The 13895-nt window shown below is 47.6% G+C and overlaps 1 protein-coding gene across 1 annotated transcript in view; it reads right to left on the bottom strand.

Moving 5' to 3' along the window:
- Tgfa (transforming growth factor alpha) overlaps positions 1-12968 on the bottom strand; it is an 81389-nt gene extending 68421 nt beyond the window's left edge. Inside the window, exons 1-3 of the mRNA XM_052172876.1 lie at positions 12957-12968; positions 12650-12785; positions 12308-12508 (exon numbers count right to left, since the gene is read on the bottom strand). Of these exons, the coding sequence (XP_052028836.1) occupies positions 12308-12508; positions 12650-12785; positions 12957-12968 (349 nt within the window). The remainder of the gene's footprint in view (positions 1-12307; positions 12509-12649; positions 12786-12956) is intronic.
- Between the last annotated feature and the right edge of the window lie 927 nt (positions 12969-13895).

Here is a 13895-nt window from a genome sequence, read left to right as displayed (position 1 = left end):
GTTCTCCAGGATGTCCCAGAGAGCATGGCAGGTCTGCCACATGGCCTCCAAGTCCCAGAAAGCTCAACACCAAGAAAGGCTAGCAGGGATGTAACCGGGGTCTCCCTTGGCCTTTCGGGCAACAAGGCCCAGTAAGCCCCAGACTCTAGCTAAGCAATAGGGTGAAGGGATTCTGTTCTCTCCAGGAACAGTATGGGAAGCACCCCTCCAGTACCACGGAGGTGGCCGGAGATGGGACTCTCATCACAAGGGCAAGCAGGGGAGGGCACCCTCTGTGATACACAGCTACCTTCCTGTTCTCAGTCATGCTCCAGTTCCCGGGAGCAATCCTACACTCTAGTCCCTACAAGGGTGGTGCATTATAGCCCCAATCCTCAGAATTGTGGGGCAGAACAAACACTACAGACAGCCCACATCTCCTACGAATGAATTGGCAAAATGGAATTTGAAACCAATAAACGCAGAAGAAATTATCCAGCAGCTAACAAACAGCGGAGGCATTATTTGGCAAAAATGAAAAAAATTCGACTTTGACCTCAAACCCAAACACATTTTCCAAAAGAATGAAGATTCAGACCAGCAAACGAAAAGCCCAAGAGAAAATGACACACGGAATTGCTGTAGAAAACCCCCCTTCATGCCCTCAGTGCTATGCTTTACTGCAGCAGAGGGCACCCAGGAATCACGGGCAGATTCCAAACCCTCATAAGACAAAACAAAGATGACGCCACAAACTCATAAGTCTAAATGCAACACACACACATCTAAAAGGCAAGGTGGAAAAAATACTTAATGGACAGTTTAGAAAACTGTTTACAGGTCAGTAAGGAAATAACCAACCCCAACATAGACACAGGAAAATCAGCTCAGCCATGCTGAAATCCCATGAGAGATGAGCAAAAAACACTTTGGTCACGTTTCACATGGCTTAGAAATGATGGTAACCACCACAGACAACTCTGCCGAGAAGCAGCCGCTCACACGCAGGTGATGGAAAAGCAGTGTGTCCAGCTCCTCTGGAAGTCATGTTGTCAGATCACATTAAGAGGAATGATTGCGAATCTTGGGGGCTCGAGAGAGGGCTGAGTAGTTACGAACATTTTGCTGCTCTTGCAGAGGACCTGGGTTGGGTTTGAAGTGCCTATCTTGGGTGGCTCACAACTTAACTCCAAGAACTCTCAGGTCTGCATATTTAAAGGCTTCAAAAATCCTCATGTCCGTCGATAAGGGGCAGATCATGAAATGATTGAACACCACCTAATAGGCGTCAGATGGATGTATAGCTCTAGCTGTACATTTGCAGAACTATTGTCCTTGTGCACTATGAGTGACAGATTTTAAAGAAGTCTCCCAGGTACAATTTTTGATGGAAAACAAGTAAATTTACAAATAACTATATTCAGGTCCAGGAAAAGGACAGGTAGTCAAATACAGTAGGCTGGGCGGGGGAGGGGGGTCTCTGGAGAGTCATATTGGAGCGTTTTTTTAAGATTTCCTTGTTTATGGATTCCTGTTTCTGTTTCCTTTTGGAAAAAGACTCAGCAGGACTTAATGAGGTTGGCAGAGGAGAAGTCCTGGCCAGTCCACCTGGGAGGTGACAGCCACAGGGACATGAGTACCTGGAAGTGCCCTATACCTTAGCTAGCACCAGGGATGTGTGTATTGAGGGGTTTCCTTTTGAGGGAAGGGGAGCGGAGGTTGAGGCTGAGAGAGAGTCTGAATCCAAATGGAGTATTCATCTGGGTGATCTATGAGTTGACCTCACATCCCTGGAAAAATGATCAGGCTCCAGACCTGCTTTCATCCCAATGTAGGGACCCATGACTCCTCCCCCTAAACCTCAATTATAACACCCAGGTCTGCAATGCGCCTAAGACATCTGTCACTGTTTAAATCTGCTGCAAGGGTGAGCACAGCTCCCAAACAGGCCTGAGGATGCCTTCCCGCAGTGTAAAACCAGTAGGTCAGAACCCCGTGCCAGCAAGGTTCAAACCCCAAGCTCGGTGGCAGGTCAGTGGGCAGGTCCTGTTCTGCTATCCCGCAGGGCCAGCTCCTCAGCTCTTTCTTTAGAGCAAACAAAAGTCTCCTAAGTCTGTGTGTTTCTTGTCAGTTGCCAAGGCCCAGCATTGGGAAGGGAGCTGTATACCCTGCTAGTCTCTCACTCATCTTTGGTGGCAGTCCTGTGTCACTGTGTTCTGCATCCCATATAGCCAGCTAATCCTCGGAACCTCTCACGGGCACAGTGATGACACAGAAAATGCTTTAGCTTGGGTACAATGGCTAATGGCTGGTGAAGACATGGCTACCCTCTTGGTGCCCAGAGAACTGCTGAGTTACCTCATTCAAATTCAAATGAAAGGCTCTGAAGAACTGGAGCTGAAGACAGGCTCTCACTTCAAGGGCCTAAGATTTGTGCCTGGAAGTATTGATCACAAAAATAAGAGAAATTAAACAAATAAACAAATCCAGCAATAACCCTACACCCTACCCCTGGCTGTGCTGTGGTGGCACCTAACAGAGACGGTGACATTTGAGAAAATAGTAAGCTTTTTAAAGCTTCAGGTGGGACTGAGACGATGGCTTAGCTGGCAAAGCCAGCTGTGTTCTGAATCCCATATAGCCCGCCTTGCAAGCACAGGAAGACTTGAGGCTGATCCAGAACCGCCATTTTAGAACAGCCAGGCACGGTAATGCACACCTGTAATTCCAGTCATGGGGAGGTAGAAGCAGGAGGATTCCTGGGGCTTAGTGGTTAGCCAGCCCAACCCGATCAGTGGATGAGGACTGTGAGAGAAACCCTGTCTCCTCAAAACGCAAGGTGAAGGCTTGAGGGACAGCTCAGTGATGAAGAACATTCACTGTCTTCCAGAGGATCCTGGATCAGGTTCCAGCACCAAAAATGGCAGCTCGTGTGCATCTGGTAAGTCTAGGCCCAAGGGGTGATGACACTCCTTTTTGGCCTTGACAGGCACTGCATATGTACAGTGCACATACAAAAGGCGGGTACACACTCATACACATAAAATAAAATTTGAAATAACTTGAAAGAATTCAAGGTAGATTGGCTCCCGAGAAATGACACCATAGGTGACCTCTGACCTCCACATCTAACAGCACATAGATGCACAGGCTTAAAGCATACATGTGTTGTTTATCAGTCTTTGCTGAAAATCATCTTGCCAGGTGCCCTTCAAATCAGAGGTAGTAGACTGATAACTTCATTAAGTACTTTGTATAAAAAAATAGTTGTTTACTGAACAGCATCAACTATGAAATATTCCCTTGGTTTTTATTTTATGATTTAAAAGATAGTTCCTCCCCAATATCATCAAGAGAAACAAATTTTAAAATCTACTTTATTCGCCCCCCCCCCAACTCACTTTGTTTTACTTTGCTAAAGGGCAGTTTCTAAGGAAAACGTTAAAATAAAAGACTATCTGTAAATCCATCCTAAAGTGTTAGAAGCTTGAGTTGAATTGAGTCTAAATGAAAGTCATAAATATCAAAACTGGCTTAAGAAACAGTGTCTTAGTCAGTGTTTTATTGCTGTGGAGAGACACCATGACCAAGGCAAGTCTGTAAAAGAAACCGTCTAATTGGGGAATGGTGGGAGGATGCTAATACTCATGGTGTTGGAGCAGTAGCTGAGAGCTATATCCTGCTCCACAGGTGGGGGGTGGGGAGAAGAAAGGAGGAGGAGGAAAGGGGGAAGGGAGAGGGAGAGACTGGCATGGACTTTTGAAACCTCAAAGCCCACCCCTAACGACATACTTCCTCCCTCCATTAAGGCCACACCTCCTAATCCTTGTAATCCTTTCAAACAGTTCCACTCCCTGGTGACTAAGGATTCAAGTATCTGAGCCTGTGGTGGCCATTCTTGTTCTAACCCCACAAATAGAAACCTGGAACCAAGCATGGAAGAAGGGCCTGGAGCCACATGGGTCCCGTTTGCTCTGCTCTTCCCTGGGACTGTCAGTTTCTACATCAACCTTCTGCATAAAAACATGGGATCTTTCCAAAACCATTTTATAAAGTATACTTAAAGCTAGTGCCAAAACCTGAGGGCACCAGCTACTTAATTGCAGCTCAGTTGTTAACATGAATGTGTGCACGCGCGCGCGCGTGCGCTCGTGTACACACACACACACACACACACACACACGGCTAGCTCACAACCACCTGTAACTTCTGCTGTCAGGGAATTTGATGCCTTCTTCTGGTCTCTATGGGTACCTACATATATGGCATACGTGAACATGCATATACATACAAATAAAAATACAAATAAATCTTAAAAAACAAACGCAGAGTCACTTCACAGTAGATCAGACCTAGCAAAATACACAAAGAGTAATGTCATACTGATGGCGATGTTTATTTCAAGATTTGAAAGCTTATTTTAATGTAATTGAATCACACATCCGAAAAATATTTGAACTTCAGCTCAAATTATCTCTTCTTGCTTTGGAAACAAAACAAAACAAAACAAAAACAAAAACAAAAACAAAAAGCTGAATCCTAGTGAGTTATAAAACATGTATTCTATAGGTATACCTAAACATATATAAAGCCAAAAACTCATTCCCATACTTAACTGTTAAACACATAAACATAAACTTATGAAAAAAAATACCCAAGAATATCTACTGCTCTTTAAAAAAAAATGTTGTTTTTTAGGGGCAGAGAGACAGGTCAGTGAGGTGCTTGCTACCATGCCTGCAAACCCAATTTTGAGCTGCAGGATCCACACAGTGGGGAAAACTGATCCACAAGTTATCCTTTAATCTCCACATTCACAGGTGGTGTGACACCTGTAACTTACTGTTGTTGTAACTTACTGTGTGTTTGCATAGGCTGTATATATGGGTATCTGTAGAGACCAGTAGAGGGCATCAGATCCCCTGACACCACATTCACACTGTGTCAGGGGAGCATTAATTAATTAATTAACTGTAACTAAGCCTTTTAAGTTTTGTTCTTAAAATCCAGTTGGCACCATAGAGTAAAGAGAAGATAGAAACGACAGTTATGTATGAATTCAGAAAGGCAGTGTCGGGCTTGATTATTCAAGAATACAGATCATCTACTTGAAACTCTAAAGGAATCCACTGAAGGCATTAGAGTTGGCAAAGTCTGTTAAAACATAAACCAGAAGCTCTTACGTGTCACACAGACATCAAGATGCCCTAAATAGAGAGAGCAGCACGAGGTGGGGATGAAGATGAGTCTTGGAATACGTGGCTGGTAAAGCTTTGGAGGGAAATGATCAATTGATTTGAAATCACTATAAAAATGTTAATACCTATACATGGAGGCAGCAAAGAGCCAGTGTGTGATTGCATGGGCTTGCCCCACTAAATGGAAAATCTGGGAACGTGGCTGAGATCTTTTTCTCCAACAAATGTTTAATCTGATCTGTGACGTTCTAGAAGACTAAAGAGAGTGAGCCTCCAGGAACCAGATGAAAGCAAGGCCAATTTCTGGAAATTTATCTTAGAAAACCAAAGACGAATCCAGCATTTCTGTGGAAATATGTCTGCTGTATGTGTTGGCTTTCTTGACTTTTATTATTTGTTTATGCATATATGTGTATTTCCATATGGGCATGTGCACAGAGGCCAGAAGAGGCTGTCAGATTCTCTTGGTCTTTGGTTACAGAGCTGGAGTTACTGGTGGCTGTCTGTGAGCTGCTTGCTATGTGTGCTGGGAACGGAACTTGGGTCCCTTGTAAGAGCAGCAGATGACCTGAACCACTGAGTCACCTCTCCAGCTCTGACTCTCTAGACTTCAGACATTACAAATTTAACAAATTTAATATATGCTTGTTATTAAAAGTTAACCAGTGCCTGAGGACATACTCATGAGGTCCTGAGTCCAATCCGTATTACCACAAATTTTTTCAAAAGACGATTTTAAACCAAGGCACTGCATAATACATTCAGCTCAGGAACTCACCTTTCAAGTTTGAGTGTATTATGAAAACCCTCATTAAGCAGCAGCCCGGTGAATCACTGCCGTGACGACAAAGAGGATAGCTTTCTTAACAACTCCTGCATCCCAAGAGTTCAGCAAGCAGCATCTTCGCCTTTCTCTCCCTGCCTGTTTACAAGCATTTCTGCCTGTGCAGTCACTATACATTAGTATATATCACTTGAGAATCATATCAAAGAGTTTATTATAAATGATCAAGATACTCAAACAAATAAAAATATCATGAGTTGATTGGGATTCATACACTCTTAACACTGGCCCACACTCCTGCAGTGCGGTTAAATGCAGTGTTAATTGTGGTTATGTTGGGGTGGTTATCCAAATACCTCTCATACTCCTCTTAATTTTCCAAATATTCCAGAGGAAAAGAACAGGGTTTTGCAATCATAAAGACATGCCAGAATTTTTCATGCATGTGTAAGTGCACACCCCCACACACACACACACACAGTGTGGGTGGGTGTGTGCCCTCCATGTGGCATCATCACAGAGGACAACTTTTAGAAGCCTCTTTGGCTCTCCCTTCCATCTTTTGTGAGTTTGGGGAATTGAACTCAGTTCATCAAGTTTTGATGGCAATCCTCTTTACCAATTGATTCATCTCACTGGCCTCATAATCTGTTTTTTAAGACAACAGTAAAACAACATCCCAAAGAAGAGTGGCACTAGTGACATGGGAATTTGCACGAAGCCACCCCGCCCCGCCCTTGATTATCAAATAAAGAGCTGTCTGGGATGGATGTTGACAACTGGGCTGGTGTGTGGCAACCGAGGTCTATTTGCAGTGTCCTGGGTAGACATTCCATCAAGTCATGCTGACAGGTATGAGATGAAGAACAGTGGGGAAGAGGAAGGAAGCCCTGGGCAACAGATCCAAGACCAAGGCTCCACCATTGGTTTCCCAGGCACAAAAGGTGAACCATGGAAGATTAAAACCAACAGCCGAGTGCCAGCAGGCTAAAGCGGGCCCCATCCATTCCCTTTTTAAGGAAGCCTTGACCATCTTCCTGTCACTGAAAGGCCAAAGGCTCAAGTGGTACAAACAGAAAGCCTTTGGTGGTGAGAGTTTTCCAAGCAATTGAATGTAAAACTGGCCAAGGCAGCACACATCCGTAATCCCAGCTCCTAGGAGGCAGAGGCAGGAGATGGCACCTTCCTGGGCTACACAGAAAGAGCCTGTCTCAATCTACACCTCCAAAAATATTAAATGCAGTCGAGGACATAATTCACCAGATTAAGTAGAGCACAGTTAGGTTTCAATAAGCCTCTGGCCTTTCTCAACCCTGGGTAACAGTTTTTCTTTCTTTTCTTTCTTTCTTTTCTCCACCCCCTTTTTAAAAAATATTTTTACTTTCATCAGTTTCCCTGCATGCATGTCTGTAAGAGTGTCAGATCCCCTGGAACTGGAGTTACAGACTATTGTGAGCTACCACGTGGATGCTGGGAATTGAACCTGGGTCTTATGGAAGAGCAGTCAGTGCCCGTAACCACTGAGCTATGTCTCCAGTTCCAGTTTTTATTTCTTAAGTCATATTTAATATAACGTGTTCATAATGCTTCAAAAGAATTAGCCAGGGTGTTGGCTGGCTAATTCTTTAACCTTTAACCAGGCAGATGTCTGTGAGTTCAAGGCCACCTAAGTCTATATAGTGAGTTCTCTCTAAAGAGAGAGGTGGGGTACCTAGACATGAGTATGTGGGTCAAGGGAATAGCATCTGAGTTGCTGCTTAGAGGTGACTCTATTCTACCATCTGGCTTTTCTGATTTTAGGAAAGATTTTTGTATTTGCCATTTGCCATAGGAGACATTACAAGGATATTCAGGGGTTGGAGAGATGATTAGTGGGTAAGAGAGCTCACTGCTCTTATAGAGGACCAGTTTCCAGAATCTACAATGGGTGGCTCATAAACACCTGTGACTCCAGCTCCAGGGGATTTGACATCATCTTCCAGCCTCCATGGATACTGAACTCAACTCATGTGCACAAATACACACACACACACACACACACACACACACACACACACACACACACACACACTTTTCAAATTTTTAACAAAAAAATAACCCAAACCAAAATCCAGTGGGAAAGTCTATCTAGAAAGCCCTCTTCTTTACAACAGAATAGAGTTTATATCTTATAACAATATGATCAGAAATATTAGAAAAAGCTATATTGTAAGTCATTTTTGCAATTAACAAGGAAGGTGACATGAGCCACAGTCTGCTCTTGCAGAGGATCTGGGTTTAATTCTCAGCACCCATATGGTGGCTCACACCCCTGTAACTCCAGTCCCAGGGAAGAGGACACCCTTGTGACCTCCTTGGACCCTGCATGTACGTGGCGATCAGGCATCCATGCAAGCAAAACACCCATACACACCAAAATAAATAAAAACGTAGAAATGGAAAGTGTGAAATGGTTGGTGTTGTGAGCTGGTGTTTAATAGCACAGGCTGTAGGCAAAGCGGAACTGTGAATTCTCAGTAAGCTTCCAACTCTGCCCAGGCTGCAGCACAGGCCAGAGCAGCTTTTAAAGAGAGCTCCCAAGTCGGCAGCCACACTCACAAGCATGAGGATGGCTTTGAGGCACGGGCGGGCGGCTGGTTACGGCAGGAGGTCCCTGAAGTGTGTGAGGAGCAGGGGTTCTTGAAGAGCCCCTCTAGCCACACAGGTCACACCTGGGAACTTACTGAGCGTGCAAGCCCCTCCACCTGCACTCACAAGGCCTCCAGATGGTTCTGACATAAGCATACTGATGTAGAAGATGCTGGTAAGGTGTTTAGTGTGGGATGACTGATGCCTGCCTGCCTGCCTGCTTTAGAGGGCAGCGTGGTGGCTAGGGCCTTGTTCCAAACACATATTGCAAAGGTCCTTGGAGATCCAGGCCAATGGAAAAGTCATCTGTTTGTCATGTGTTACCATAGTAACAATAGCGCAAAGCATCATTTTACTCCTATAAGAAAAGTCTCCCTGGCAAGAGACATTACTTAGAGAAAGGTCACCTTGTCCTGAGGAGACCAAACGTTGGAAGAGCAGGTAGGGTCAGCAAGCTTGCTGATCACGATCTACACCTCTCTAGCCCTCATTCCTGGTGAGCGCGCCCTAACTGTCCTTGGTGGAAGGCATGGGCCTCCTCAGGTGGACAGTGGAAGATGACATTTCCACATAATGAAGAAACCCCCTAAACACCTCAACATGAATCTAAAGCAAAGATCAACCTTCCGTCTATGACAGCCTTCCCTGAGGTCTATAGGCAGTCTTAATCTATGGGAAGTGCTAGCAAAACAAGCCTCATCTCTGTATTATAGAGTCCATCTCTGTCACCAAAATCAATTTTATTTTCACTATAGCCTTCATTTCCTTTGCAGTGGTAGGGCTTTGTGCAAGCCAGGCAAATGGTTTTACCTCAGAGCTATGCCCCCAGCCTTATTTTCTTTATGGTTTGTGAATCTCTTGACCATCTCATCTGATGTCCCCACAGCCTTCGAGATGGTGCTGGCTTTATTAGTCCCACTTTACAGAAGACAAAACCACTCGGTACAACAGAGTAGGCATAAATGTTTGACCTAAAAATGATTTGTAATGTACCTAAGAATTCCCAGGTTTGCTTGAATTTGTTGTCTGCCAGGTGACACTGCCTAGAAATCACTCAGGTAGGGTTTCTGGCCGAGACAGGGTGAGGAGCTTGAGGCCCAGTTGGTGATCTGTGGGTCATAGAACCCACATAACCTGCCGTGAGCCCAGCGTTCTCCCAGGCTCTGACTACCAACAACAAAGGGAGGGGTGACATTAAGGTTAATTAAGTTCTGACCACATACCACACATTAATCTGCAGGTATCAAGTTTATCCAATAGCCCTCTCAACATACCCATTCCATAGACAAAAACAAGGCATAGAGGTGATCTAATGCCAGTAACTTAACCTTTTAGTTCCCTCAGCACAGAGGAGGTACCAAGCACAGGAGAACCCCGCCTGGAGTGGTAGCCATCACAGGAACCTAGGTGGTTTCCAAAGTTGGCCTTTGGGGCACATTCCCCACACTCTGCCCCTCAATACAGTAATAAGTGTTGGAATCCGATCCTAAGCTTCCACTGACAGCGCTAACCGCCAGGTCTCTCTTAGAGCAGCCCAGGGTTCTCGAGACTGTGTTCATCGATGCAACACACTGGCTGATTTGCCCAGAGCTGTCTAAGAAAAATCAGACAGTCAAAGAGCTTCAGAGGAGATATCGCAAATTAAAGACACGTGGGAGGCGGCCGTTTGAGTCAAAGCACAAATCTAGCGGCTGTCATTTGTCTTTTCAAGAGAATAAAACGAACTCCTCGCTGCTGTCAATTCGTCCCCTCCCCCATTTTAAACTGTTCTTTCTAGAACAGTACAAGCCAGCTTTTAAAGATCGGTCAATCTTACGGTTATCGTTTTTTTTTTTTCTTTCTCTCAAGGAAGGGAGCAGAGAAGCTGGATGGAGCACTTAGGCAAGGAGAAAATTACAGTGTGACAGTGGTGACAGCGTGAGGTCTGCTGCACGCGGCCAGTTAAAGGGGCTGGTGGGGGTGAGCACAGCTGTCAACAGCTGTCGGGGGCAGCCACTCCTGCTCTCATTTTCACTGAATAAACCACCTCGCCACCAGAGAGCTCAACCACAAGAAATCGAATGGTGAGTTTTTTTTTAACTCGGTTGTTCCTCAGAGCTACGTCCCCAATCCTAGAGATGGGACATCTATGTTGACCACGAGTGAAGTGACCTTCCACACCTGCACTCCTTGGTCTTTAATACGGTGGTTCTTTGCACTGCTCTTCCTTTGTCTGTGAAATGGGAACACGATGGCTCGTTTTTCACGAAGTGAACACGCAAGCCAAGTGGGTGAATGAACTGGAGCGGCTTGGCAGCACCAGGCAAGCATCCACAGGGTTCTAGCTAGTCATACTATTCGGAAGAAAGAAACATCTGGATGGGGACACAACCTGCAGGCTTCCCGCCATCTCCACATTTCCCAGCGTTAAATTATGAAGCCTTTATAGATGAGGTGAAAACCAACGATGGAATACACACACCCAAAAGGCAGCTCTTACAGAATGGGAGGAAATCTGCCCATAACTCACTTCAGGTGAGGGCAAGGCTGGGAACATCTTGATGCGTCCCCTCCTGCTGCAGAGGGAACTTTCTAAGGCAGGATTGCCAGACCTGTGAACCGACCCTTCCTCACCTTGGCTGTGACAGGCTGCTTGCTGCTCTGGGCATATTTTGGGGAGGAGAGTTCCAAATACCCTCTGGGGTCTATTGATCTTGTAGCAAGCATCTTACTTTATAAGGCTTTAGTTATTAATAGTTCATTAGAAACAGGTTCTCATACAGCCCAGGATGGTTTCAAACTCGCTATATAGCTGCAGGTGGTATTATAATTCTATTGTTTCTACCTTCTGAGCGCTGGGGTCACCAGCCCCGTTTAACATGGTGTTGGGGATCCTTCTCAGGGTTTGGTGCCTGAAGTCCTCTGGCCACTGACTCACAGCCTCAGCCTCCTTACAGGGTTTTAAATGCTGAAAACATCAGACAGAAAGATTCACAAGGCGGCAGCAGTGACTGGGACACCTGCATACTTCAGTCCACTGTGTCAGACAGACTGCACCAGGCAGCTGAGAGCAGGAACACACCTGCGAGCTTCGCAGCGGCGGCAAATCTCTCCCACCACCCAGACACAGGGGTCGGAGCGAGGACGATTGTGCCCTCCCCCACCCGCGTTTAAGTCCAAGAACCAACTCAGAGGAAACTGGTTACACTCAGGTGTCACTCCCTCCTCCTCTGACAGGGATACCAAGACTCCCAGCGAAGCTCATTAACAGAACAATTACACCGCACCAAAAACAAACAAACAAACAAAAAACCCCACAAACCCACCCAACACCTAGGAGAGCTTCAAGTCGAAGGCTAAGGGTGCGGGTGCGCAGTAAGGCTCCCGCCCCCAGGGACACGAAAGGGGCTCAGGCCAGGGCCACTCAGGGGTTGCACTGGGACAACCGGCGCTCAGGCGGCTTTGGAGAAGCCAGGCTCAGCGACCGGCAGGTAGGCAGGAGGGCGTGGGCACCGGCGAGCCGACGCCGCGCCGAGTAAAGTTCAAGCCAGATCTCACCGCCCGGCGGCCACCTCGCTAAGACTGTCCCCCGCTTCACAGTTCTCCGTGACTCCCGGTGGCTCGCACACTCCCACACACTCCAAGCACCCGCCTCTCTTCTGCTCTCCCAAGCGGACTCAAGAGCAACACCGAGATCAGGCTGGAGCGGGCCCGGGGACATCGGGTGTTGCCTACGTACCCAGCGCTAGCAGAGCGAGCTGTCCGGTCGCGGGGACCATCTTCCGAGCGCAGGGCGCTGCAGCCACCGCGCTCCCTGCGGTTGGCGAGTGGCCGCGCGCCGCCGCGGTGTGCGCGGGGGAAAAAGGCGCAGGCGACAGGGCCGGCCCCCGGCGCGCGGGCGGAGGGACGACCGCGCCTCCGGGTGGCACTGGCCGGTGCGCTGCCCGCGGCGGAAACGGGAAAGAGGTGGAGGTTCCCGCCACCTCTCTGCCTTAGGCGACCAGGGCGAGGCGGACCACCCTCCCGCGATGGGGCGCCCCCGAAGGCGCAGGGGTGGGGACTGGGAGCCGGGGGCGGGGACCTGCGCCCCGATCGCGACAGCCAGTCACCACCCTGGGCCAAGGGCCAGGCAGGAAGCGCCGGGCTTCAGACACCTCCCTGCAGTGCTTGCGCCCAGGGTCGCCGCCCGAGTCCCCTGCGTAGTAGCCTTGTCCAGGCTGTAGGCGGCGGAGCGGAGTCGCTCAGGATCCAGTCACCTGTGCCAGGGGCTTCTCCAAGACACTTTTGAGCAGGAGCCTGGAGACCCACGAGCTTAGCCAGCCGCCTGGCAAGGCCTGACCCAAGAAAAGCTCCCTCTCCTTAGGCACTCATTAAAATAGATTTTTCACCTGTGTCCCCATCCTTGCCGGCTCTGGGACGACTGCCACCAACTAGGGGCAAAGTCACTCTGCGTCCCCAGATACATTGTGAAGATCAAGGAATCTCTGTCGCGTATCAACCCTACTGCCTCACTGCTTCAGGGATGTGGGAGCCGGAACAAGAGCTGGCTTTGGTACAATTAAGTGTAGAACAAAGAAGGAGCTGGTGGTGGGGGTCAGCTAGCCCGCCCGTTCAGGGCTTGTGTCTTTGGGATGGCCCCTGAATCTGAACTATGAAAGAGGAACACAAGAAGGGAAGACTTTTTTGGGTAGAGAAAGGAGGGTCTGTGGGTGTTTGGGAGGCACATCTATGGGGACAGTAGCCATAGAGAGGCCACTACTAGCCATAGAGTATTCACACTCACCCCTCTCCTGCTTCCTGCCTCCTACCTGCTTCAGAGAAGACCCACTCTCCTAGCCCGTGGCTTGTTGGTGGTCAGGTGTGTTGGCCTTGGGATTCTCAAAGTCTCAGACTCAGAGTTGAAAATTCCAGTTTATTCTAAGAACAGAGGACCTCGATTCCAAAAGAAGGCCCAAACCATTGGCCCAACATGCAGGTCCTGTGTTAATCATCTTTCTGTTGCTGCGACAAAAATGCGTGCGGTAAGCAACTTAAAAGATTTTGGTTTTCTGTTCTAGTTCATGGTCGCTTGGCCAGCCCTGTAGCTTTGGGTCTGGGAAGAGGATGGGCGCAATAGTGGGGAGCATATGTCTCAGCTCAAAAGCAGGGAATGGGATCCCAATATCCCCTCCTAGGGTCCACTCCCAGTGTTCTAATTTCCGCCAATAGGGCCCCACCTACTGAAGTCTCCACCATCTCTCTCTAGCGCCACCCACTGGGAGCCCAACCAAGCAACAAATGACCTTTTATGGGGAAAAAAACCCCAAACCAAACCAAACCAAACCAAA

Source organism: Apodemus sylvaticus, chromosome 2 (assembly GCF_947179515.1).
Source record: "Apodemus sylvaticus chromosome 2, mApoSyl1.1, whole genome shotgun sequence".
Lineage (NCBI taxonomy): Eukaryota > Metazoa > Chordata > Mammalia > Rodentia > Muridae > Apodemus > Apodemus sylvaticus.
Note: the sequence above shows the minus strand (reverse complement) of the source record. Positions and strands in the feature narration are given on the sequence as shown.